At 31.1% G+C, this 27040-nt stretch overlaps 1 protein-coding gene across 2 annotated transcripts; it reads left to right on the top strand.

Annotated features, from left to right (window-relative positions):
* The first annotated feature begins 24 nt into the window (after positions 1 to 24).
* LOC134245256 (lysophosphatidylcholine acyltransferase 2-like) lies at positions 25 to 22048 on the top strand. Of its 2 annotated transcripts, none has more exons than XM_062727556.1 (13): positions 25 to 225; positions 6488 to 6630; positions 11897 to 12117; positions 14120 to 14293; positions 14610 to 14668; positions 14969 to 15003; positions 15228 to 15282; positions 15477 to 15559; positions 17127 to 17252; positions 17596 to 17746; positions 18684 to 18782; positions 19119 to 19260; positions 21629 to 22048. In XM_062727556.1, exons 1-13 carry the CDS (start codon positions 121 to 123, stop codon positions 21724 to 21726), a joined length of 1491 nt encoding a protein of 496 aa, XP_062583540.1. In that variant the 5' UTR covers positions 25 to 120; the 3' UTR covers positions 21727 to 22048. The 2 variants fall into 2 exon arrangements, with proteins under 2 accessions (XP_062583540.1, XP_062583541.1); XM_062727557.1 differs by lacking the exon at positions 11897 to 12117 and adding an exon at positions 10024 to 10241.
* Positions 22049 to 27040: the final 4992 nt, after the last annotated feature.

Here is a 27040-nt window from a genome sequence, read left to right as displayed (position 1 = left end):
ACCGGAAATGTTGACTTAACTAATTTAAACTTCCTGTGTGAAGAAAGATGAGGTGATAGGCTGAAAGTGAATCACTGCTTTAACTGTTTACGATAGATCTTGCCGACAAATCAAGGGAAAATGAAGCGACCTGTTGTTGTGCCTCGTCAGGAATCTCTCATGTATCCAATTGTAAAAAATCCGTTCGTGCATAATCTGCAATTTACTACGCTAGATATTGTTAGAGTAAGTTCTGATTCATGTTTTCAAATTCATTGAAGTTTCATTTTGATCGTGTTGATATATAGTTTTAATGCAAAATGTATGCAAACATTTAAGTAAAAATAAAACTTTTAAACCATAATATTTAAAATGTTACAAAGCTCTACAAAGTGTCATCTTTATTTCTGCATGTCAAAAGATAATGGCATAATCATGTTATTCGCTTCGCGAATGGAATATGTTTGACGTTGTACACGTTAACGTCATTTCTTATATAAGAGGGATTCTAATGATGTTATACAGTTTATATTATTATTTTCGAATATTTAGTAGTATTGACTACTATTTCAGGAAATAAAATAATACGAGAGAGAGAGAGAGAGAGAGAGAGAGAGAGAGAGAGAGGTCCAATGCTGGATTCTTTAGATAATCGTTCATATATATGAAGAATGGGTGACGAATGAAATGCCATGGGTATATATATACAGAGACAACATTCTAAAATTTTATAAAAGGGGAGATTTTCAAAGGAAAAGGGTTCGTTTTAAATATATATGAAGAACAGGTAGCGAATCAAATAACATGAGTATATATATACAGACGCAACATTCTAAAAAGCCTCTGAAAGGGGAGATTTTCCCCGGAAAAGGGTTTCTTTGGGGGTAATTCAGATAAAAATGGGGCTTGGATTTTTTGGGGGTTTCATTCTTAAAATGATCATTTTTCAAATGATCAAGGTAAATTATAGGGAGCGAATCAAATAACATGAGTATATACCGACACAATTATCCCCTTTTAATACTTTTCACGTAAACTGAAGTATATAATACCACAAAAAGAAAATACATATAAAGAAGTAAGTTTTTAGATACGCTATTAATTCCGTATGAACAGCAGACAATTAATTACAGGTAGTAAAATAAATGTTGCTATTTATTCCGTAAAATTTTATATCTAAATTTATATCATTTACGGAATAAACAAAATTTTATTTTCCCCTTTTAATGCTTTTCACGTAAACTGAAGTATATAATACCAAAAAATGAGAAAATACATATAAAGAAATTAGTTTTAAGATACGCTATTAATTCCGTATGAACAGCAGACAATTAATTAATTACAGGTAGTAAAATAAATGTTGCTATTTATTCCGTAAAATTTTATATCTAAATTTATATCATTTACGGAATAAACACAATTTTATTTTCCCCTTTTAATGCTTTTCACGTAAACTGAAGTATATAATACCACAAAGAGAAAATGCATATAAAGAAATTAGTTTTAAGATACGCTATTAATTCCGTATGAACGGCAGACAATTAATTAATTGCAACTAGTAAAATGAATGTTGCTATTTATTCCGTAAAGTTTTATATCTAAATTCATATCATTTACGGAATAAACACATTTTTTAAAATTTAGCTTATTGATGACTTAATGAGAAAATAAATAATTGAATAAAGTTTGTTATTTATTCCGTTAATTTTAATTGAAATTTATGGATATGGTCTAATTGACTCTCATGCAAGGAAAAACAGAACTTGCGGCGGTATTTACTCATGTTATTTGATTCGCTCCCTATAATTTGCCTTGATCATTTGAAAAATGATCATTTTAAGAATGAAACCCCCAAAAAATTCCAAGCCCCATTTTTTATCTGTATGTCCCCCAAAGAAACCCTTTTCCGGGGGAAAATCTCCCCTTTCAGAGGCTTTTAGAATGTTGCGTCTGTATATATATATACTCATGTTATTTGAATCGCTACCTGTTCTTCACATATATATGATCGATACGGTCTAATTGACTCTAATGCAAGGAAAAACAGAACTTGCGGCGGTATATACTCATGTTATTTGATTCGCTCCCTATAATTTGCCTTGACCATTTGAAAAATGATAATCTTAAGTATGATCCCCCCAAAAAAACCAAGCCCCATTTTTTATCTGAATGACCCCCAAAGAAACCCTTTTCCGGGGAAAATCTCCCCTTTCAGAGGCTTTTTAGAATGTTGCGTCTGTATATATATACTCATGTTATTTGATTCGCTACCTGCTCTTCACATATTTATGATCGATACGGTCTAATTGACTCTCATGCAAGGAAAAACAAAACTTGCGGCGGTATATACTCATGTTATTTGATTCGCTCCCTATAATATGCCTTGATCATTTAAGAAATGATCATTTTAAGTATGATCCCCCCAAAAAAACCAAGCCCCATTTTTTATCTGAATGACCCCCAAAGAAACCCTTTTCCGGGGAAAATCTCCCCTTTTAGAGGCTTTTTAGAATGTTGCGTCTGTATATATATACTCATGTTATTTGATTCGCTACCTGCTCTTCACATATTTATGATCGATACGGTCTAATTGACTCTCATGCAAGGAAAAACAGAACTTGCGGCGGTATATACTCATGTTATTTGATTCGCTCCCTATAATTTGCCTTGATCATTTGAAAAATGATAATCTTAAGTATGATCCCCCCAAAAAAACCAAGCCCCATTTTTTATCTGAATGACCCCCAAAGAAACCCTTTTCCGGGGAAAATCTCCCCTTTCAGAGGCTTTTTAGAATGTTGCGTCTGTATATATATACTCATGTTATTTGATTCGCTACCTGCTCTTCACATATTTATGATCGATACGGTCTAATTGACTCTCATGCAAGGAAAAACAAAACTTGCGGCGGTATATACTCATGTTATTTGATTCGCTCCCTATAATATGCCTTGATCATTTAAGAAATGATCATTTTAAGTATGATCCCCCCAAAAAAACCAAGCCCCATTTTTTATCTGAATGACCCCCAAAGAAACCCTTTTCCGGGGAAAATCTCCCCTTTTAGAGGCTTTTTAGAATGTTGCGTCTGTATATATATACTCATGTTATTTGATTCGCTACTTCCTCTTCACATATATATGATCGATACGGTCTAATTGACTCTCATACAAGGAAACACAAAACTTGCGGCGGTATATACTCACGTTATTTGATTCGCTCCCTATAATTTGCCTTGATCATTTGAAAAATGATCATTTTAAGAATGAAACCCCCAAAAAAACCAAGCCCCATTTTTTATCTGAATGACCCCCAAAGAAACCCTTTTCCGGGGAAAATCTCCCCTTTTAGAGGCTTTTTAGAATGTTGCGTCTGTATATATATACTCATGTTATTTGATTCGCTACCTGCTCTTCACATATTTATGATCGATACGGTCTAATTGACTCTCATGCAAGGAAAAACAAAACTTGCGGCGGTATATACTCATGTTATTTGATTCGCTCCCTATAATTTGCCTTGATCATTTGAAAAATGATCATTTTAAGAATGAAACCCCCAAAAAAACCAAGCCCCATTTTTTATCTGAATGACCCCCAAAGAAACCCTTTTCCGGGGAAAATCTCCCCTTTCAGAGGCTTTTAGAATGTTGCGTCTGTATATATATACTCATGTTATTTGATTCGCTACCTGTTCTTCACATATATATGATCGATACAGTCTAATTGACTCTAATGCAAGGAAAAACAGAACTTGCGGCGATATATACTCATGTTATTTGATTCGCTCCCTATAATATGCCTTGATCATTTGAAAAATGATCATTTTAAGAATGATCCCCCCCAAAAAAAAACCAAGCCCCATTTTTTATCTGTATGTCCCCCAAAGAAACCCTTTTCCGGGGAATATCTCCCCTTTCAGAGGCTTTTTAGAATGTTGCGTCTGTATATATATACTCATGTTATTTGATTCGCTACCTGTTCTTCACATATGTATGATCGATACGGTTCTTTCATTTTTTTTCATACCTATTCCGTTATCATACAAGACAGAATTCTCCTTTTATTCTCCATATATTTTATTTCCTTAAATCATTGATAATTTTTATTAACGAATGCTAAAACATGATTAAAATCATTCCTATACAGGTTTTGACGTTAACGTGTACAACGTCAAACTTATTCCATTCGCGAAGCGAATAACATGATTATGCCAAGATAATAGATCTTAATTCTTATGAATTTTCAAATATTCAGCATGACTTGATATTATGGGAGGGGGTTCATATCAAACTACATTAACCATCTGCACAGCTGGCTCCAACAATTGCATCTACTGTATTTGTTTACAATGTCAGTTTATATCATTCTGTTAAGTACATGTACACAACAACTGCCCTTGGGTTAAAATCATGACAAACCCAGTGAATCCAAAGAAATGAAATCATTTGGACTTGTATTAATGTATACTAAATATAGATGATCTAGTTAAAGTTTGACATAGGACTGCAAATCTTGCTGGAAGACTTGATGATTTTGCAACTTCCTTTTTAAAGAAAGATTTTTTTTGGGGGGGGATGCATCTTTGTTATTGAATTGTCTTCAGTTTGTTGTTGGGGTTTATTGCATCTGCACTGCAGTGTTTGAAAAAAAAAACAAAAAAAAAACATTGTGTTCAAGGATTCTTTCATCAACACATTTATTTAGATACTAGTATAGGCTTAAATATTTTGTCAACTTTCTTTTTGTATAGATTAATAAAAACATTTAGTATGTAAGCTTGCATTAGTCTCCAAATTTAGCCTTGCAGACCTTCAATTTTGCTTAGAAAACTATAAGAAAATCATGTTTAGATGAATTGAACATTTTTCAACATATCATATTTATGCAAGTACAGAAAGGAATATATATTTTTTTCACACATGTGTGTAATTATATAAGCACTCAACTCAAGTATTAGATTCAGGAAACATTTATTCTTAACTTTGAAGTTTTTTAAACTAATTAAAATGCAGGAAGGTATTTGTCAGCTAAAAAGTAGAAGTGATAAAATCTGTATATAGACATAAGGAAATGTAGAAAGGGGTTTTACTGATTCAGAAGATATACATGTATTAAACAAGAGATGTATAGGGATGGGTATCGCCAAAAATTTTGTATTGCGATATATCACAATAATATCATGATATTTTTAAAAGCAGTTTTTACAATGATTTTATATGAAAAGTCATTTATTTTTCTAAAAAATATGCTAGAAAAACCAAATTTTACTTTCTTGAAATTTTTATGTATATAAAATCAATTATGTTTGGACAGTAAGATGCCATTCTTTTCACTTTTTTCAACATTTTTTATACTTTCTGTAATTGTAATTTGGAAAGATTGAACAAATAAATGAATAATTTCTTGACTTTATAATATGTACCTAATGACTGGTATTTAGGTGTCCGCATCATGATACATATCACTCAACAAAAAATCGCGATATACCAGTATACTGATAAAATCGCACATCCCTAGAGATGTATGAATGAAAGCTTTATCCTTTTCATCATGTTCAAGGCATACCTTTAAGACTTTATTGAAATTATAGTTGCAGTGTTTACTTACCAGATTTCTTCATTTTTTAGATGATTTCACTTGACAGCATTATTTTTCTCATAATGAACAATAAATTTTATAATGCCCCCCCCCCTTTTGAAGAAGGAAGGGCTTATTGCCTGGTAGCTGTCTGTCAGTCCACCAACACTTTCTGTTCATTTTCTTTGCAAGGGTTGCACATACTAAAATGAAATTTGCTATACAGATTTATCATGAGAATGTCTAGGCCAGAGTCTGTTTTGGGTTTGATCCTGCAATTTTTGACAGAGTTACACCCCTTGGACTTAGAAAAATTCCAAATTTTTATGGAAGGGCAAAAGTGTTTCACAAACATCTCTTGTTAATTATTGTAACACTCTGTATGTGCTGACAAATTTCATTGTAATAAACTGTAATATACATTGTAATAAACTGTAATATACACAGGGTTCGAAATTAACTTTTTTTAGCACTAGTCCGCACGGACTAGTGACTTCTAGCTTCCACTAGTCCGCAAGCTATTCCACTAGTCCGCCCTATAATATGTAAAAAGAACAATACAAATCTTAAAATTTTATCAATTAATTCAATGAAATATGTGTCCACACATCAGTTGGAAGCATGTGGTGAAAGAAAGAGGGTTTTCAACTTTCAGAAATCTCCACATGGTCACGTCTTTGTCTATTGATCACAATGTAGAAAACGCTTTATCGGGTTGCGTTTCTCATTTATTTTCAAACATCTAAGAGACTCGGAAATAAAATTAATAAAATGTGAACCAATTCAAGACTTATATCCGGATTTGCACTGGTCCGTACGGACTAGTACCTTACAAAATCTGCTAGTCCGACACAATTTTTACTAGTCTCGGACTTACGGACATGAGTTAATTTCGAACCCTGTATACATGTATGTAAATGAATTTTCAGATAGCGATTATGTCGGTCACTATAGCACCTGTAAGACTGGTCTCCTTGTCCCTGCTATTTGGACTCGCCTGGTTACTAGCAAAGATTTCATTGGCTTGGAGAACACCAGAAGAAAAAGAGAAACCATTAGAAGGATGGAGAAAGTAAATATTTAGGAATTAAAAACGTTTCAATAGTCTTGTTATAGTTTTGCTGAAGTAAAGATTTAGATAAATTACATGTAGACGACAGAAGGATTGGTATATGTACATGATGTACCATAAACTACATTGAGTGATTGACTCAGAATATTTAAATATTTCTTCAAATTACTGGGAACCTTACAAATTAACTAATTACTTAATTTAATACTTAGGCAGGCTAAGATGTGAATAAATGAAATATTATTAGATTTTCAAAAAAATATTTAAACAGTCAATAACTAAATGAAATATTTCTTTTTATCACTTCAGATGATTTTGAGCACTTATAAGTCTGTAAATTAGTGCATTATTTCATTTATGATTAGTTTTATTTTAAAATAAGGTTATGTTGTGCCTCAGTGATATTACTTTGAAATATGCTCTTGATTTGTTATTTTATTGATCTAGTATATATAAAATATACATTGAAAAGTTGGACTGCATGTTTTAAACTTTTTTATTTTCCCAAGAATGATTTTTTTTTAATTTGATAAGCTAGAATGTACATATTGATTCACTGTTATCAAAATTGCTACATTACAATCAATTGCCTAAATGTTTATAAAATATCACTGACACAGAAGATGAAAATTTAAATTTTTTTTTCCTTATTACTGTGCTGTTCTTCCTCATCCCTATCACAGGAAAGAACATCATTATGCAAGAGGAACTGTTGAATAGGGGTGTTTTAAAGTAATTCAGTTCAATTCTTTTTTATATTCACATAGAAAAACAAACAAATAGAGTTATTAGCGACTCGTACATGTATTATAAATAATAACAAAAATGTTACATTCATAAATTCTAACAAGAGTCGATATCTGAAAAAAAAAATTGGAGCTCTATTGAGTTAAGACAACATAATTTACTCCTCTATTTAATTGCAGCTGTTTTGTTCACATCACTTCATTTAATACTTTAAAATTTAAGTTAACAACCCTTACTGATTAGTGATACTTACATTTCTTTTAATATTTAATATACATAGAATGCTTAGTTTAGTATTTGACCGCCATATTCTTTGAGTAGGTATGTAGAACTATAGTTTTATATGTATATCCATACAAATGTTTATGGTACTATACTTATTTAATGCTAGTAAACACAAAATATGAATCAAATTTTTATACCTAAATATAATTAATTTATCATTTCTATAAAATCACAGGTGGTAAATTATTTTAATTTGATTGACAAAACTTGGATTATATATATTTTTTTTTAAATATAGGAAGTCTTAATCATTATTGGCATGCTTATTATGATTATGGATTGCATGCATGCCTTTGCGAATAATTCAGAACAAGATTATTGAACACTTTAATTTTTTAAAATTTATACGATATTCATTTTAAACTTTTCTTAAACTGATTTTTTTTCTTTCCTTTTTACTTTTAATGCATCAGAATTAGATTCCAAAATCATGCTCGGTGATAAAGAACAATGTAGTGGTGCAAATTTAGTAAACTTTTGACTTTTTTTTTCTTTGAAAAATGACAGAGTTCTTCATTGAAAACAGATTATTACTAAAAATACAGTTGTAAACTTGTTAACCTCATTTAACTCATATATAAAATGTCTCATGCATTTTATTTGTTGATGAAACCTAAATCTAACATCTCATTAATGCTTTGATAATAAAAATAGAGTAAGGCCAGCATTTTTTTATTTTTAGGTTTACAAACCCGCCGCTCAAGTTTTTGAATTTTCAGAAAAAAAATAAAATTGAGAAAAACAGAAGTTTTTCTTTCCGATGTCAAATTTGAGTCGGGATTTTCAAATTTACGAACTCTTACTTCCGGTTTTAAATGATGAAGGGAGATTTGTGTCAAGTCCATAGCAGCACTAAAGCTTGGTTTAATGTAAATATTTATCGATAGGAGTGCCATTCAAAATTTCACACGTTCAGAGAACAATAAAATGCTGACGACTTTGTTGCATAGTGACATGTTGGTGAGATAATTAAGTATCCGTCCGTATTCAAAAGTAACTGTCTGTAATTGTAAATTATTTTCCACAGGTTTTAAACTGCCCATGGTAGCTATTAATTGTCAGAGACATTGTTTAGGTTTCTGTCATAGCTTACAGTCTTAGCATCATTCTTCAGAAAAGGGTCGCTTATGCATCAGATGTAATGAATAAAACTATGGGAGAAGTTAAGTCCATTTGAGGAAGAAATAAACAATAGCCTAAAGAAATAAAATATTTCAACTATTTAAAAACAAGAATATACAAATATATACAGGCATGTAGTATCGCTTATGGCAGCTAGAAAAATTATTTTACACTTAATTGAAAAAAATTCCACCCTACTCCGGTCCTCAATACTCCATGGGAATACTCCCTGTCTGTTTTTATGAAAGGAATTATTACTTTTATAGGTCTCGAGTATATTAATATTTTAGAATAATTTCTACCTTACACACATTAAAAACAAAAATAAAGATATATCAAAAGAGATTTAAAAAATTGATTTAAAAAAAAAAAAATCTGTATTTTGTCCAACATCAAAAGATTTATATCACTGCCCCCAACTGGTAGATGATGAAATAAACAATTAAAGGTTGTATATTTCCCCTTTGTAACCCTTATGTGTCCAGTGGCAAGAAGCCTGTTAGGAGAGCATAAAAAAGAAGCAAAAATTAATGTAGAAAAGTCGATAATGTATCCAAAATATAATTTTTTTTTTTTTTATTTCCTCCTCCTACGGGACTTTTTCATTCTGATGTTCGTAAACCTAAAAATAAAAAAATGCTGGCCTAATATTCAAAATAAATGATTTTCTTTAATATTAAGTTATCCTGTTACTTTTTCAGATTCAGAAGTCATTGAATTATGGATTTTAATTGCACATTATTAAACAGTTACCTGCATTTGGTAGTTAATCCTTGGTGCATGCAGAGAAATAATGCCAATACATGCTCATGACTGTATTTCTACATAATTGTAATAAATGATATCATATAAACACAGATTTTAATATGCATGCATATTTAATTTTTGTTTTAAAAAATTTCTTCCATGCACTCATTTATACAAAAATATCGACTAAAAAAATTTTGTCATTAGTACTTCGAAAAATATTAATATATTATTGGCCTTACATTTGCCATCATATTTTGTTCATGAAATTTGAAAAGAAAAATTATAAACAAAAATAAAAGATCTAAGTAGATACATGTATATTCAGCTATATAGATTGACGCTTTAATATGCTGTTACCTGGCAAAAGCTAAGCATGACATTAATAATAATATATCACATTATACTATTCTGTAGGCCTTTATAAAAGTAGTACATTAATTCTGTCATAATTCAATTCATCTTATATCCAACATGCCTGTTATTTTGTAGCTCTTTACGCCCTCTAGTGGTAATTGTGAGCCGGTGTGTATTTTTTGTCGGTGGATTTCATTGGTTGACGGTTAAAGGCGAGCATCACTCGGCCAAGGAGGCCCCCATTATAGCTCTCGCACCTCATTCCTCATTTTTCGATGCCCTCGCCATCGTCTATCTTAATTTGTCCACAGTTGTTGCCAAACAGGAAACCGCTCTTGCGCCGATCATCGGAAGTATGTTTTTTGGGTTGAAGTTCTTTTTTTTTTTTCGAAATTCCTGGGACTGTTTTACTTTAATTTTTGTTTGGGAACTCCAAATGTGGTAAAATTTGGTAGTTTATTGACATAGGAAGTGGGCTGAAAAGTTGTTATGTGTTCTAGCCTTTAAATGAGATTGATAAGATAGCAAAAAAAAAAAAAAAAAAAGAAAAGAGAAGTGTAATGACCTTTTATGATATGTTACTGCCTTTTATTGTATAGATATCAATGTATGATGTGTTTTTGAAAATGCACAAATTTCCCTTTCATCAAATGACTGAAAACAAGTTACAAAACCTACACATTTTATATCCAAGTCAGTAAGAGTTGTTTCCATTGAAAAATATCTATATATTTTCTCTGCTGAATAATTGAATTTAAGTCATTTTCATACAATCATAATGATAGGCATACTTTTACGGTATATCATTTTTTGAAATCAGTCCTGTTCAAGGGAGACAACTCATGCAGATTTGAAAACCCAAATAGAACACCATATAAGGATGCATGAGGTTTCCCTGCTTACTTGTAGAAAGCATACACAAATTATAACAAAGAGCACATTGTTTAGACATTAACCTTAGATATTGTGAAAATTGCATAATGGGTAATTTCACATATTTTATTATAACTTTAAAGAGCAAAAGTTCATTGTCTCCCTACATATACATTATACCAAACATATTTACACCTAATAATAATATAATAATGTATATAATAATCAGAGTAAAACACATTCAATAGAATACATTTCATATGTATGTATGGGTAACATATGGGTAATTTCTGTCCATTGGTTTTAGAAATTCATGTTTCTGTTAATTTTAAAATAAAAAAAAAAGCAATTGAAAATATTATATCATAACATCTTTGAAATTGCACTTAAAATTGAATGGCCAGGATTGCAAATACAAAAAACAGAATGTTGTTGTTAGAGGATCAAATAAAAAAAAAATTAAATAATAAATGTAGAAGATTGAAACAACCCATTATACTGTCTTTTTTCACATTTCTCGAAAAAAAATTCCAATAGTAAGATGAATGTAATCCTTTGTGATGTGAATTTTAGGAGATTTTTTTTCTCATTTGCAATCTTATTTTTGCATGCTGCAGCAAGGAGAGCCATTTTGAGTTTGGGAGTAGTAGTCATTTTTAATTGTATTATTTGCTTTTAATGTGCTCTAGAAGCTTTAATTTGTGATATGCTTTCATTTGCTACTAACCTTAATTTCCATCCTAACCTAAAGAGCTATATTAACAAAAAACAATCTTTGTTCATTGTTATGGCACATGAAAATCATGCAGTCTTTAAACTTTTCAATGTATTGTTATGCCAAAAGAGAGAGAGAAAGAAATGCACTAATATTGGTTCTTTTTTTTTTTTTAAATTCAGAAGCAGAGATTTGAGAATGATTATCATGTTTTACAGACTCATTTTGAATTATTAGGATTTATTTTTTTTTTTTACTGCAGAATGAAAATTTTTTCTTGGATTTTTTTTTTTTGTTAATATAATTCATTATTCTAAGACAAAAAAAAAAAAAAAAGAAAAGATGATTGTTATTCTCAGCTTAAGTCTGCTCATTGCATGTTAAATAGATATTGTACTTTTTCTTGTCCTTTTTAATCAGGTTCTTGATGAGACCAATGATTATGGTGGGAAGAGCTGGTATATTTTGTACAAGTTTCCATAACGTTAAGGTCAAAGGTCATCGGTCCACCGCCAAGGAAGCGCCCCTCCTGGTAGTGGGCCCCCACTCCAGTTTTTTCGATAGTCTTGTCTTGTTTTATTGTTGGGAATTTCCATCGGTGGTGTCTAAGCAGGAAATCTCCTCCCTTTTCGTACTGGGAAGTACGTATTGCCGTTCTGTGGTGATTTACACAAAAAAAATCTAATGTGTTTTACTGCATGTTTAACAAAACATTTATAACTCTTTGTTTTTGGAGAGTTTGTGATATTAAAGAAGTTTTTCACTGAGCTCACTAAGTTTGATTAAAAATTTTGAGTTGGATTAAGAAAAAAAATATGCTGACAAAATTAAGTTACAAATTTTTGTATTGAAAAAATATACTAATTACTCTGTAGTTGCATATAAAATCAATATTGTACTTGTAATATTGGGACATATATGTTATTTTGTAACTGGTGATTATATCCGTATATAATATAAACCAAAGTACACTGTACTTGTAATATTGGGACATATATGGTACATTATGAATATAATATAAAGTACAGGATGTACATAAGCTCCAAATTAGAATCCCCAAAGAAAATTACAATGTTGAAATCTTAATTTAGAATAAGCTACCTTAATAATATTCATAAATTTATAAGACTGCATCACTTGAATTTAGTGAAGATAGGAATACAGTGCATCATTTCGAAATCTGTATACATTATTTTGTATAAGATATTTAATCTTACTTTGGGGAAAGGATAAAAAACGTGATGGAGGGCTTGGCTTAAGACAATCAAGAAGTGACCAAATTAGGGGGGGGGGGGGGGGGTGTTGCAGTGAAATAGACTGTTTAAATGTGAGTGTTGTACATATATTTAATTTTGTGTGTTTTTATGTACATTTAACAGGAAACTTAAAATAGAGGATTAGTTAGTTAGCAGTCTGGTAGGTTTCCTTTTACAGTTGAAAGATAGTTCAATGGTTTATGTCCTGTTGTTCATTAAGAAAGAATGTGAGAAGATAATCAAATCTTTTGGCCCACATGTGATAGCATGATCAGTGTAACTTGAGGATGTTTATTTCGAAAGGAAATTGTAAACTACCATTTCCTTCCCCCTAAATCAATTAAGAAGTTAAAAAAAAATATGGCAATAATATAGATATAGCCATGGATTCATATATCTGAATTCTGAATGAATGTAAAGTCAGCATGGGTTTTTTACCAGTCTAGAATTAAAAGTTCAAAATACTATAATTCCATCTAGGATACTTAATATACCATTGGGAATTACTTTGACATAATTTTTAAAAAGAAATCCCCCCCCCATTTCAAGATATTTTGTCCCATCCTGATCCTTTTCAGAGACTAAGGTTGATAAGTAGGCCCAAGCTTCAGAAAGATATGTTTTTCTTTTGTTTTTGTTTTGTGTTGCTTTTTTATGTGTAGAGAGAGGGTCTAGAAATGCCTTGTAGATTAAAATTGGCCCTGAGGGAAAATCCAAATAACCCTGCATGGTTGTTGTATGTAAAGGTTAACAGCATGTCTGATATAACACTGTAGTCCTGCACATGTATTCATATCTACTGATCTGGTGAATGCATGCTATGGGGGAAAAAAACTAAGAAATTTAAAAATGTTTCAAACTTTCATCATTAAGATGAATCAGAAGTTAATATGACAAGTCTACAAGCTTATGGTGAAGTATTCTGGCCAGTTGTTTAGCATTGCTTTTACAAACACAGAATTGTTTGTTAATATGTAGATGACAAAAATGAATCGAGGGGAGGGGGAAGGGCTTTAACTTGTTTATGTGGTTTTTGAGGGAAAAAATCCATAAAATATATAAAATTGACATTCTTTTGAAAAAAAAAATTTGAAGATCAAAATGGGTCTGGATCAAGAGCCAAGTTTTGTTTACCAACTAATTTTCTTGTTATTTTTCTCAGTGAAAATGTTTTGTTTTTTTGATATAACAGAAACAAATTACATTTATCGGTACATGTGAGTGCTAGACTATATTATCTATGAACAAAAAATACTTCTTTTTGAATTCTGCTGAAGCCAGAATATTGATGTTTCTTGCAATCAAAGTAAATGATTTAAATGTCCTTTCATCATGTTTATGCATTAACAAAAGTATGTTTTAATTAATTATTTTTATATACAATTAGCTCTTATAGAGTACACACAGCCAGTGCTAGTCAAGAGAGAGGATCCTAATTCCAGAACTAACACAATTAAGGAAATTCACAGAAGAGCTCATTCAGGGGGAAAATGGCCCCAAATCATCATCTTCCCGGAGGGAACATGTACAAATAGAAGTTGCCTTATAAATTTTAAATCTGGTAAGACACTTTTAGATGGTAAAAGTGGAAACCGTACAATACAATAAATTGTATTAGTTCTACAAGCTAGAGTATTGTGACAATTGACCATGATTGACACTGTCGAATGTTTGAAAGTTAATATTAGATATATGTCGAAGGAAGAGAGTGAGTTAAATTATAAATGTGATATTTTAAAACTTGGAAATATTTCAATTTTCTCGTGAAATTCAAGCTCTGCCCATATGAAATGGGACATTATTTTTCAGGAGTTTTTTTCCCTTCAGTATACCCACTTCAGTGACAGTATAACATATAATGTTATTGTTTATTGTAGGTGCTTTTTATCCAGGCTCCCCTGTGCAGCCTATATGTATACGATACCCAAATCAGTTTGTAAGTTTTATCATGTTTATTTTTATCCCAAAAGGAAGAACTTTCTCTGTGCATTTTTATTGTATTATAGATGTATCCCATGATGTGTAACTTTTATAATTATTGAAGTATCAGCTCTCAAAGCTATGTATTATGTTTTTCTTTTATCTGTTTGCTAATCTGGGGTTAATATAAACATGATAAATGCAGTCAGAGAAGATGTATCATCTTAAGCGATTCGATCAGTATCGATTATTTATGTTATATGTGTATGTACATGTATATAATAAAACGTATTGGAGACTTTATCTTTCGTTTTAGGATACAGTAACATGGACATGGGAAGGGCCTGGGGCGTAAGTTTCAAAATAAAAAAAAACAAAACGTTTCTTACATGTTACAACAAAATTTTCTTTTTATTTTTTCTTTTAAAAAAAAGTAAAGTGATGAAGCAATGAATATCTTTCATGTGTTATCATGCTGATAAGATGGAAAGACTCTTTAGTCTGGTTTTCTGTCTTGTTTGTAATGACTTGTTAACTAATTTATAATAATGCGCTTTTCTTTTTCTCATTTCCAGCTTTGCCTTGTTATGGTATACGTTATGTCAGTTTCACACAAAATGTGAAATTGAGGTGAGTGTCTATATATAGAATGATTCTAAAATGTTCCTGTAATTTTCCTGCCCTCTGAATAAATTCTGAAATACTGTAGTATATTGTGCACAGAATTATTAGTATAAAGTAAAATTTTCAAAGTGAGAAGTATAATATTCAAGAAAAAAATATTGCTTTAATCATCTGTTGTGTATATTGTTCTCGACCTGTAGTTTTTACCTGTGTATACGCCATCAGAAGAGGAGAAGAAGGATGCTGCATTATTTGCAGCCAATGTCAGGGCCACCATGGCAAAGTAAGTTGGCAGTCTAACTATAAATTGTGGTAAAGGGCCAATACAGTTATAGAAGATATTTGTACATAAAAATGCTAGTAAACTGAAAGAAAATTATGTCATTTTTATACGCCCGTCTTAAGACAGGACGTATTATATCATAGGCTTCGTGTCCGTCCGTCTGTCTGTTAGCTTTTTTGTTTCCGGCTCATAACTTTAATACTATTAGGTCTAGGATTATCAAACTTTGTCATCTGATGCATCTTGGGTAGAAGGTGTGTCACGCACAAAAAGTAGGTCACTCTGACCTTTAATTAAGAAGATATAGCCAAATATGGAAAAATCCTTTCCGGCCCATAACTAGAAAACAATAAGACTTAAATCATCAAACTTGGCTAGTTTATGCATCTTAGGTAGAAGGTGTGTTGCGACCTATTTCAAGGTCACTGTGACCTTTAATTTAAGTGAAATTTTTTAAAAAAATGTGTCTTATTACTTTTCATTTTCACATCCCAAATAATGTAAGAGTACTGCACTGTCCTTATTAAAAAAGTGTTAAATCAAGAAAATACTTATTTTTTTAAGCATATACTTGACAGCAATCTATAACAAATATAATGTAGGTTAGAGAAATTCCTCTACTCCCATGAGTGTAATTATCAAGCACTGGTCAAGAAGAATTTTGATAAAAGAAAATTGCATGTCAAATTAGAGAGAGATTAATGAGTTTAGTGTGAAGAGCTAACTGGCAGCTTTTCTTCGGTGCTATCTATATCCCTTGAGTATTGGGCAAATTGTTAAGCCTGTTGGATTGAAAAAGCTCTTGTTGGCTAACCTAAGTTTTAAAATTAATTTGATGAAAAGTAATTAAAACTAATTTGATATTGCATAATAGACTAATCTGATATTATATAATATCATTAATTTAAAAACTAATTTTATGGGGTGGGATGGAATCAGTATGTCCATATGACTTACATAAAAAGACCTGTCGGACATTAAATCTCAACCCAAAAAAAAATCTTTGAGTATTTTATATGTTTAAAAAAAAATTTATGGTAGATATTGCAGACCCATTCATCTCTTGGTAGTAATGAGTAGACAAGATTAATGAGTTCAGTGTAGGAAGGCTATCTGATCAAGCAGTCTTATCTGTATCCTTTGGGGATTAGACAGAAGAGCTGCTGGTCAGTTTATAGCATATGTCATTTGATGGCCAGCCTTTTCTTTTCAAAATTAATTTGGTATAGATTAAGGTGTTAAGACTAATTTGATATTGTTTAATATGATGGGCATTTGACAAGGTCTAACACAACCAGCATAGAAGTCTATCAATGATGTAATATTTATTTTAATTAATGCCTACATCACAGGGGATGGATAAATATTTTCAGGAATGGAAAAATCATGGAAATCTTAAAAAGGTTGACCTGATTTTCTTGCACACTAAACTGTTCAAGAAAATTGTAATTTTTTGACAGGTGTATCATGCTGTGGCGTGGCACTTTATTTTTATTTTCTATTTGAGTAACCAAATTCAAGTGTTAATATGTTGATTAAAGATAATTTATATGCCTCCTTTTTCCAGAGCCCTTGACATTCCTGTAACTGATCATTCCTATGATGACTGCAGATTGATGCAGAAAGCAGCTAAACTCAAGCTCCCTAAAGCTGAAGGACTTGTCGAGTTCATGAAGTTAAACAAAAAACTAGGGTATGATCCTGTCACTTTACTGAACTTCAGTAAATGAGAGATTCAGATTAAGGTCCAATTAAATTTAAAATTGTGGCAGTCAGTGTTTGTGGGTAAACAAAGTTTCACATATTGATCAGAATGTATTTTTTGGCTAACTAACTAGTGGACAGAGAAGATTCATTAAACCAATAAGTACATTATGAAGATGGTCAATTTTTGAGTAACTGTGACCCACAAAATCTAGAAGCAAACAATATTGTTTCACGATATCAAAATAAATTTAAAAAATCATAGGTAAGAACTTAAGAAAAAGGTATTATATAATTTTAATCCAGTGTGAATTTGTCTTTTGTTTTTCAAGGTTGAATTTTGATGCAGCCAGTGAGCTGTTAGATAGATTCTATGCTATTGCAAAGAACAGGGAGGGCAAAGTTACCTACGAACAGTTTGCAAATTATCTACATTTGCCAAAATCTAATGCACTGGAAGAAGTTTTCTCCCTTTATGATCGTGTAAGTAGAAAAATTGATTTTAAAAAGTGATGCAGATTTGATTTCTTTTGGGAAAAGAAGTCAGAAAAGTAGCTTTGAATGATTTTATATTCATAGATTTTTCAAGGGAGTTTGGTAGGTAAACTGTTCTATTTCCATAGAAAAAATGCAAATTTTAGAACCAAAGATGGAATCTTAAGCACTCATTTCCTCTTTCTCCTCCATGCCCGTTATTCCAAACCCCTTTCTCCATGATTCTATATTACACATATACATGTATTCAATCATGGGTACATGTATTCAAAAATTTTGAGGACTAAAGTATAAAGCATTGAACAAATGTGCATATTTTTTTTGCGAGAGAAATTTCTCTAAGAATTGTTTGAATCTAAATTAAAACTATAAAATATTTTTACACTGTCAGGTATTTTGAGCCAAAAAAAATATATTACACATGAAATTCTTCAAAAATTTTGAGGACTAAAATATAAAGCATTGAACAAAGTGCATATTTTTTTTGCGACCCTAAGAATTGTTTGAATCTATGAGGTTTAATTCACAAAATATTTTTTATTGCCTCTTTGAATGTACAGTTATGAAAGTGAAAGTAAACCTATCGGAGAGTTATTTTTCTTTCTTCATGAAAGGCATAAATGTTTCAATAAAACATCTGATAGATGTTTTTAACCTACAAAAGATAGATAAATAGATTTAGAAAACTGAGTTAATATTGAAATGTAGTTAAATATAGCTGAACAACAGGAAACATTCAATCCTCATTAAAATCACCATTACTTGTTAATATTGTCTTTCAATCTTTTTTTTTTTTTTTTTTTTTGAAAAGGTAAATACAATGAACAGATGAAGTCATTTACGCAGTTGGAATGTTTGAACAAATTAATGATTTTTTTGTAGCAGAAATGCATTATTGTATAGATTTCTTGGTTATTAATTACAGGATGGATCAGGGACGATTGACTTCAGGGAGTACGCTATAGGACTGTCTCTAGTATCCTCTCCCGAAAACACAGAGGAGACCATTCAATTCGCATTCCAGGTAAAAAAAATCTGCTTAGGAAGAAAAGGTTTTCTATAGGTATGAAATGAGGAATGATTTTATGATGTTATAAATAAATTATTTTTTTGAATGTTCATTATGATTTTGATTGTGCGAAGGTTAAAAGTAGGATATATATCATATCCTGACAATGAAATTTTTTTTTTAAATCTGCACAGTTTAAGAATGAATAAGCTGTAAATATTATGAGCTTGCAGCAGGTAACATCTACCAAACTTAATTTCAGATATGCATATACAAGCATTATGTATTTTTTAAAGAAATATAGCAATTTCATCATTTGTCATTTATTATCACTCTTCCTGTTTTCAACAGCTGTTTGATGAGGGAAACAAAGGATACATTACCAAGCCCGAGCTTGGACAAATTCTACATAATGCTTTCAACATGGATGGGCTCGACTCAGATGCTCTGTTTGATGAAGTGGATGTGAATCAAGATGGCAAAATCTGCTTTGGTATGCCAGTTTTTTTTTCATACGCTATATCATTTTCTTCAGATTTTCGTCTTAATTGCTAATTAGATAATTGGGCAGAATTAAATAATTATCATATAAACCAATAATATTATGGTTATTTCCTAGTGATGAAATGTATAGTAGGTGAAAACATTGACAAAGTACATTCAGAGCATTATCTATACTGTTGTGATTATATCTCTACATTTTTATCCCCCTGCTGAAAGTGAGGGATATTAGTTTTGGTTGATCTGTCTGTCCGTCCATCCCTCTGACTGTAGTTCTGTCTGTCTGTAACTCTTTTGTTTCCATGCAATATCCTGAGAAGATTTTGAGCTTTTGCCATGAAATTTTACACAACTCCCTATGACGAAGGGAGACACCTATTGATTTTGAGGTCAAAATGTCAACGGGCAATATCTCGAGAAGCTTTTGAGTTTCTGCAATTAAATTATATACCATAATTCCCTATTACCCCCTCCCTACTTACCTACTTGAAGTGCCCTTCCCCTCTATGACGTGCCCCTCCCCCCTATGACACGCCCTCCCTCCCAGTTTGATTCACACATGCTCATATTTTTTCCTTAACCAGGGGACACAGATTTTCTGAATTAGCTTTTCATTTTGGTAAAGTCATTCAGTCTTCCTTTTCAAATGGTTAACAATAATGTTTAGGTAAAAATCAGGTTTAATGTACATAAAAAAAATATTTCCTCCATTGACAAGATTTCTAATAAATACCATGAATAAAATTACATAGTGGGTAGTACATAATATCACAATTAAATAGGTTTTTGATATGTTACTCGTTATTTAATAATGTCCCCTTTCAGATGAGTTCAAGAAATATGTAGCTGAGAGACCAGAATATTTACCTGTTTTAAAGAAACACATGGAATTGACAAACAATGAATTGGATGATGATATTGGTCTATTGTGTGTTTCAAACTTTCTCCATTTTCTTAATGAACATTATACTGTACATAGCTCTATTTTTTATTATTCTCACTGTTTTTGTGGTTGGGTGTAACCTTGATTCTTCATAGCGGGTAAACTAATTTTCTTATAATGAGCAGCAAAATCATCATTTCTAAAGTTGAGCAAAAATTGACTGTTAAAGAAAATTTAAAAAATCCAAGCTATATACAGTATCTTTTGAAAGTTACATATATGCAGTGGAGTCTCATTAATCTTTGGCCCTTTTAACAAAAAATTTTAGGACTTTAGACAAAATTTTTCCCATTCCTCAACAAGTATCTAAGCTGTAGTAGGACGTCACAAAAGTTTCGCTGAACAATTTACACTAATGTTTACCAAGTCCCGTTCATCGTTCAGGATGCTTATTTTTCCAGACTTTGTTTGGGAACACAATCTTGTTCTAGATTAGTGAGATTTAACTGTACTAGTTTGTGTTTCCTCTATTACTGATTTTTTTTCTCTATGTGAACATTATTAACCCCTTCCATGGCAAAGATTTTAAGCATTTCTAGACAAATAGATATTAAGATTTCAATGCATTTTTCCGGGTATTTCTTATAATTTTTGTATATACCAATGTATATATATTCTGAAAGCAGGTATTGTGTAGTTTCTGAAAATGATTATATAAATATAATTTCAGTTGCCATGGCAACAAAATACACAATAATTATGCTGGAATTTCCATTTATTCAAGAATGAGTTTCATCGTAGTTTTTTTGCTTAGTTAAATAAATTTAAAAATATTTTATTGTTGTGTTTAGAATTATAAACATGTTGTACATTTTTAAAAATCTAATTTAAAGTAATTTAGAGAAATGGGGTGGGGTTTGGAGGTAATCACCAGAATTTGGCATTTTTACATATTACGTGTTACCACCGAATTGATTGTGATAATGGCAAAATCGTTTGAATAGTGCACAAAGTTTAACTCAAGCTAGCAAAATACTGGTACAACCAATAAAAAAAATTTCTGCATAGTATTTTATCGTAATTATTTTCTCTTTCTAACAGTGCAAAAATTATTCTGATATTTGCAGTATTAGCGAAGTTATGAATGTTTGTTCACACTATACTCGTTTTTCAAGTCAGATGCGTAGAAATGCGTATATATGCCATGGAAGGGGTTAAGGAGATGAATTTAAAAGTGGAAGTTGTTTCCAAAGAATTTTTAAATCATGAGTTGTTCACATAAATTGTTCTTAGTGAGAGGAACAACCCAAGTTAGTGTTTGATCTGAAAGTATGAAAAATACATTAAATATCTCCTCTTTTTTGACAACCTAATTTTATTATTAAATTTGCTCCAAAGCATGTACATTATATAAAAGTTCAGTACAGTAACGTTTAATTTTTGATGTTCATGACTATCTTTTATCTTTGCTTACCAGATGAGTTTTCCAAGCATGCAATGAAGAAGCCAGAATATGCAAAGTTGTTCAAGACCTACCAGGATGCAAAAACCAATGGTCACCAGAAACAGGAATAAAAACTGATCTGAGGGCAGCAGCTTAGGATGTACCAAATGAGCATGTGCACAGAGAGAACAGGAAGTGACATCGTTGTCAGTGATGCTGGTGCTTAATTGTGTCTGGTTTAGTTTGTCTTGGTTTTTGTTTATGACAGTATTATTGTTGTCTGTTTCATTTTCGGGGTTATATCTGTGACCTAGTCATGGTTTTTAATTTCTTTGAAATATATGTATGTTTTTATGTATATATACCTTAATTTCTGGAAGGTAGGTTAGTAGTACCATTGTTGGATGTGCTGGTCTATGCTATAACATAGAATTTAATTAGTTTGGTATTAAGTTTGTAGAAAAATACCTTCTATAGAAGAGCTTTGTATGCTTCATTTGATGCAGATAATACAATGTTTTCAAACTTTTGAGATCTGAATGTTATGGATGTGTTAATTGATCTGGATTGAGTTTTTTTTTTTATGACTCAAGTTTGTAAACAAAAGAAAGTAGCTGCCATTTCTGTTTAACCCAGAATATGCCCATCCGTCCACTTAGTTTGAAGTTTTTTCTGATATACTGCATACAGGCAGATTTTCCCCCAAGTTATTTTTGCTCCATCACTTTCCCCAGTTTTGAATTTCACCCACAAACAGTCAAATTAAGGGATATTGCAATGTTTCTTTTGAATTGGCTTTGTTTTTGAATTCATCCATTGGTAACAAGGGCCAATAAAACAAAAAAAACAGGGGCAAAAATTTTCCTGTATACAGTAACATCAACGTAAACATCTTTAAAGGCAAAGGTTCTAAAAGACGTAAATAAATATTAAATAAAGCTTCAAGAATTTATTTGATCAGAAAAAAATGCAGTAATGATCTTCTGGGGCTGTTTCATAATTATTTTATTGCTTGCAAATGTAAGTTTATATACCTCAACTAAAAGGACTCTTTTACTGCTTTCACATTGAATGAATCTTTTATAGCAAAACTTGTGTATTTTCACATGTTATTTGACTTTATATATATATATGCACAACAGCTTATGTACTATATTCATTGATGTTTTTGTTATTTATTCATTAACATAGATTAATACTCATCTCAAAGATATGTAGATTATAAATATACTAAAAATGTACTTTCATTTGCTCATTTTTGTTTTTTTTCTCATTCTGCATATGAGAGCAGAAGTTTTTCTTGAGAACAGAAGTTTTCAGTTTTTTACCCAAGCATCTGTAATAATATGTTCCTTTCTTTTTCATTCACTTGTTTGATATTTAAGAGGTATGAACTGCATCTGCATCATAAACATGTACTTCTAATAAATAAGAATTTTAAACTGTTTTGAGAAGAATTTGTTGTGCACATGTACTTAATTGCTTTTGGTAAACTGAATTAATGGCCAGTTGCAGTGAGGTGTACTTGTATATGTATGATAGGATCTTTACAAAGATATTAGAATTGAAATATATAGTGAAGAGAAATGTAATATTTTTTTCTTCAAAGAATCATATTATGCAGTAATGGTAGCAGTAATAATATCGTTTTTCTTGCTTCGGATTTTCTTTATAGTATGTAGTGTATGCTGGGAAATTTTTGCCCCTGTTTTATTTTTGCCCATTTTGCCCTCATTTCAATTAGACAAATTTAAAACAGGATGAATTCAAAGAAAACATCACATTTCTGAAACAAAAGTATGTTTGGGCGAATTTAAATCAGGGCAAAATTGTTTGCAGGGGTCAAAGGGCAAAAATAACCCTGTATACAGTTGTTTTTTTTTTCATTTGGAAATGATGTTTATATACTTCAGTGATACTTAAAAAGTTCACTATTTAATTGTAAATGCACCAGATGGTAATGTGTGTAGCATTACCTATTTTCATTGGTCTAGTCATTTATCATAGATGGTTTTAAAAAATGTAAATACCGTACGTTGGAAACTGTGCTTTTTTGTGGGATATTTGTGCAATGTGAATATTTTTGATAGAATGGGGAAAAATGTGATAGTTTGTGTACATTATATTTTTAAATTAATGTAAAATGAAATTTCTATTTTAAAAATTCTGTGACAGCTAATGGTGGCTTATCAGCTATTTTGCGATCAGAAGAAATGATTATTTTATTATATGTTTGAATACTGTAAAATGTATGTGGTACATGTAGTAGTTTTAAACAGATTTAGGTACCAAAATTTCTGTGAAGAGCAAAAGATATCTATTTTTAAAAAAGTATTTTCAGAAAAAATGTCAGCCATGTAATTAATAATGTTAAAAAAAGTAAAGTCCTACTATCAATTAATTATATTCTGTAATCAGTCCTGACATGATATATAGTTCCCTTGGAACTAAACTAACTTTCATTCAATATTCACATAAAGAACATCTTTAGGAAAAAAGGTTGATATTTTTTAAATGCACCAGTGGTACAATGAAGCGCATTGAAGTGGTAAAATTTCCCGTTTGGATGAAAAGTTCTGAGTCATGTTTTGAATGTCAATTATAACATAATGACACGCCCATATTTTTAGAAACGAGAAAGAAATATTCGTCGTAGTTTTAGGACACCCCATTCTTCGCGACAAGCATCATGAGTTACACTGAAATGGAGTTTTAAAAAAAATATAAAAGATAGTTAGAGAAGGTAAAACACAAATTGCAACGAATATGTACATATTTTTGAACTTATCATGTCTATTACAGTTACCACAACACGTTTCGGTCGAACACGTGTTTCCTCGGTGTTTATTTAGATCCTCAATTTGACTGGCTATTATGTTTATGTAAAACCTGTTCTACAGGTATATGAAGAAACAACTTGACCGTTTTATCCATTTCTAAAGAAATGGGCGTGTCATAAGATGATAATAAACACTCTAAAGATAGCTCAAAACGTTCCATTCGAACGGGAAATTTTACCACTTCAATGCGCTTCATTGTATCTATAATGTGTGTATGAGTAAGTTATTTACACTTTAATATGCACATACATATATATTCTTAAAGCTTCTTTGTATTGTTTTATTTTTCATTTGTTCTCAAAAACAGTCATTGACAATTGCAAAAAAGTTACGTTTTTTTAAAGTGCATTTATATATAAATTGTCTTATTTTCATTATTACCTTAGGTCATCAGATCTTAAAATGTGAAAAGTCACTTATAATTTAACTTGATTTTCATTCTTTTTCCAGTTAAAATACTTAACCATTTTTGGCATCCAAGACTTAAGCATAGATCTACTAGTATTTTTCCCTTTACCAGTATTTTTCGATAATAGCTCCTCAAATGATATTACTGGCTCAGTTCAAACTTTTTATTTACCTCAGGGTCAAATGTCATCAGGTCTTTCTCGGCATTTTGGAAGTTACATGACTGTTCCTGTCTTTCTGTTGATTGGCAAAGTTAACATGATCTCTTGTGTTTTCTATTAAGTGTGCCTGTGTCAATGTGTGACTTTAATGATCTGTGATGTCTATTCACAACATTTTGGATAAATAAAAGATTCTCTTAAACTTGTTTGTTGAAATTTTTTAAGACCAGAAGCTTTGAAATATTTTACCACATAATAGAATGAATCATAATCTCTCTGAAGAAAGACAACTAGTAAAAAAAAATCTTTTTCCATCTTTAGAGTCAAAACTTGAAGAAACTCAGGAGGCCAGGGGTCGATTCTTGTTCAGTGCACCACGTTGAACCTGGGGTGTAAACGTTCCTTCGCCAAGTGCTGGACACAAGAAGTGAAAAGTCTTTCGAATGAAACATTAAAAACGGAGGTTCCATGTCATGGCAGACATTGGCTTGAAAAAGAACCCTCAATGCTCATGGCTGTGAGGATTCAAATTGAGGTTTAAGTTTCAATCCTTTCACTATTTCATGGCAATATCTATAGAGGTACATGTACAAGGGGAAAAATTCTCAAATGCGAAGTACATGTAAAACGATACACAATATAAGGTGCTTATACTTGATACACTGTTAAAGGTACTTGGACACAGATTTGAAGTTATTATTTTCTCTATAATATTACGACTTTTATATTTTAATAGCATTTCACACGAAAATTAATTAAAAATCTATGGTGGCATATTTCTGCCCTTTGTGTGCAAGTTATTTTTCTGTCAAATATGTCGACATGCAAGATAGATATGTTGACATGCAAGATAGTTATGTCAACATGCAACATAAATATGTTGACATGCAAGAAAATTGAAATAAAATAAAAATTATAAAAAATCTTCAAAAATCTCAAATATTGCCCACATGTGACATCAAACTTGCTAAATGCTAATTATTTATGTTAACATGCAAGATAAATATGTTGACATGCAACTTAGATATGTTACCATGCAACTTATTCATGTTGACATGTAACTTATTTATGTTAACCTGCAGCTTATTTATGTTGACATGCAACTTATTTATGTCGACACGCAACTTGGTTATGTTGACATGCGAGATAATATGTTGACATGCAACTTATAAGTTGCATGTTTACATAGATATGTTGCATATTTACATAAATAAGTTGCATGTCAACATATTCATCTTGCCTGTCAACATAAATAAGTTGCATGTCAACATATTTATCTCGCATGTCAGCATAACTAAGTTGCATGTCGACATAAATAAGTTGCATGTTATTAATAAGTTGCATGTCCACATACATAAGTTGCATGTCAACATGATTTAGTTGCATGTTAACATATCTAAGTTGCATGTCAACATAAAACATAAATAAGTTGCATGTCGACATATTTATCTTGCATGTCAACATAAATAAGTAGCATAAATAAATTGCATCTAGCATGTTGGATGTCACATGTGGGCGATATTTGAGATTTTTGAAGATTTTTTATAATATTTATTTGATTGCAATTTTCTTGCATGTCAACATATTTATGTTGCATGTTGACATAACTATCTTGCATGTCAACATATTTATCTTGCATGTCGACATATTTGATAGAAAATTAACTTGCACACAAGGGGCAGAAATATGCCACCATAAAAATCTTATTTCGTTTAAAAGATATTGAAATTTCAAGTTTTTCGGCGGGTTTGATTGACATATCGTTGAACTCTCACAAATTTAATTTTATTCTTAATCCTTAGGAAAAGTGGCAATCTCATTTTGTATAAATGAAAAATATTAATACTATAATCCAGAAAATTCAGAGTAGACACGTTCGAAAGCAAAACAAACACACAATATATTGTCAGTCCGTGCAGTTGTGGTAAGCAGACTGTGACCATTGAACGCACCCAGTGAATTCTGAATATAAACAATAACAGAACTCTAGCCCTGTTTACAAAAACTGTGTACATAACACGAGTGTGCTCGATTTG

The sequence above is a fragment of the Saccostrea cucullata genome, unplaced genomic scaffold (genome assembly GCF_032062105.1).
Source record: "Saccostrea cucullata isolate Sc308-1 unplaced genomic scaffold, CSIRO_AGI_Scuc_v1 ctg274, whole genome shotgun sequence".
Taxonomy (NCBI): domain Eukaryota; kingdom Metazoa; phylum Mollusca; class Bivalvia; order Ostreida; family Ostreidae; genus Saccostrea; species Saccostrea cuccullata.
The sequence above is the reverse complement of the archived record's forward strand: the minus strand, read 5'-3'. Positions and strand labels throughout refer to the sequence as shown.

What these genes read in the sequence shown, in the direction of transcription:
- LOC134245256 (XM_062727556.1), top strand. Translation starts at nt 121, where the DNA reads ATGAAGCGACCTGTTGTTGTGCCTCGTCAGGAATCTCTCATGTATCCA. An exon ending in TTTTCTCCCTTTATGATCGT is followed by an intron (nt 17,747 to 18,683) that starts GTAAGTAGAAAA and finishes TATTAATTACAG; the next exon opens with GATGGATCAGGGACGATTGA. An exon ending in AGATGGCAAAATCTGCTTTG is followed by an intron (nt 19,261 to 21,628) that starts GTATGCCAGTTT and finishes TTTGCTTACCAG; the next exon opens with ATGAGTTTTCCAAGCATGCA.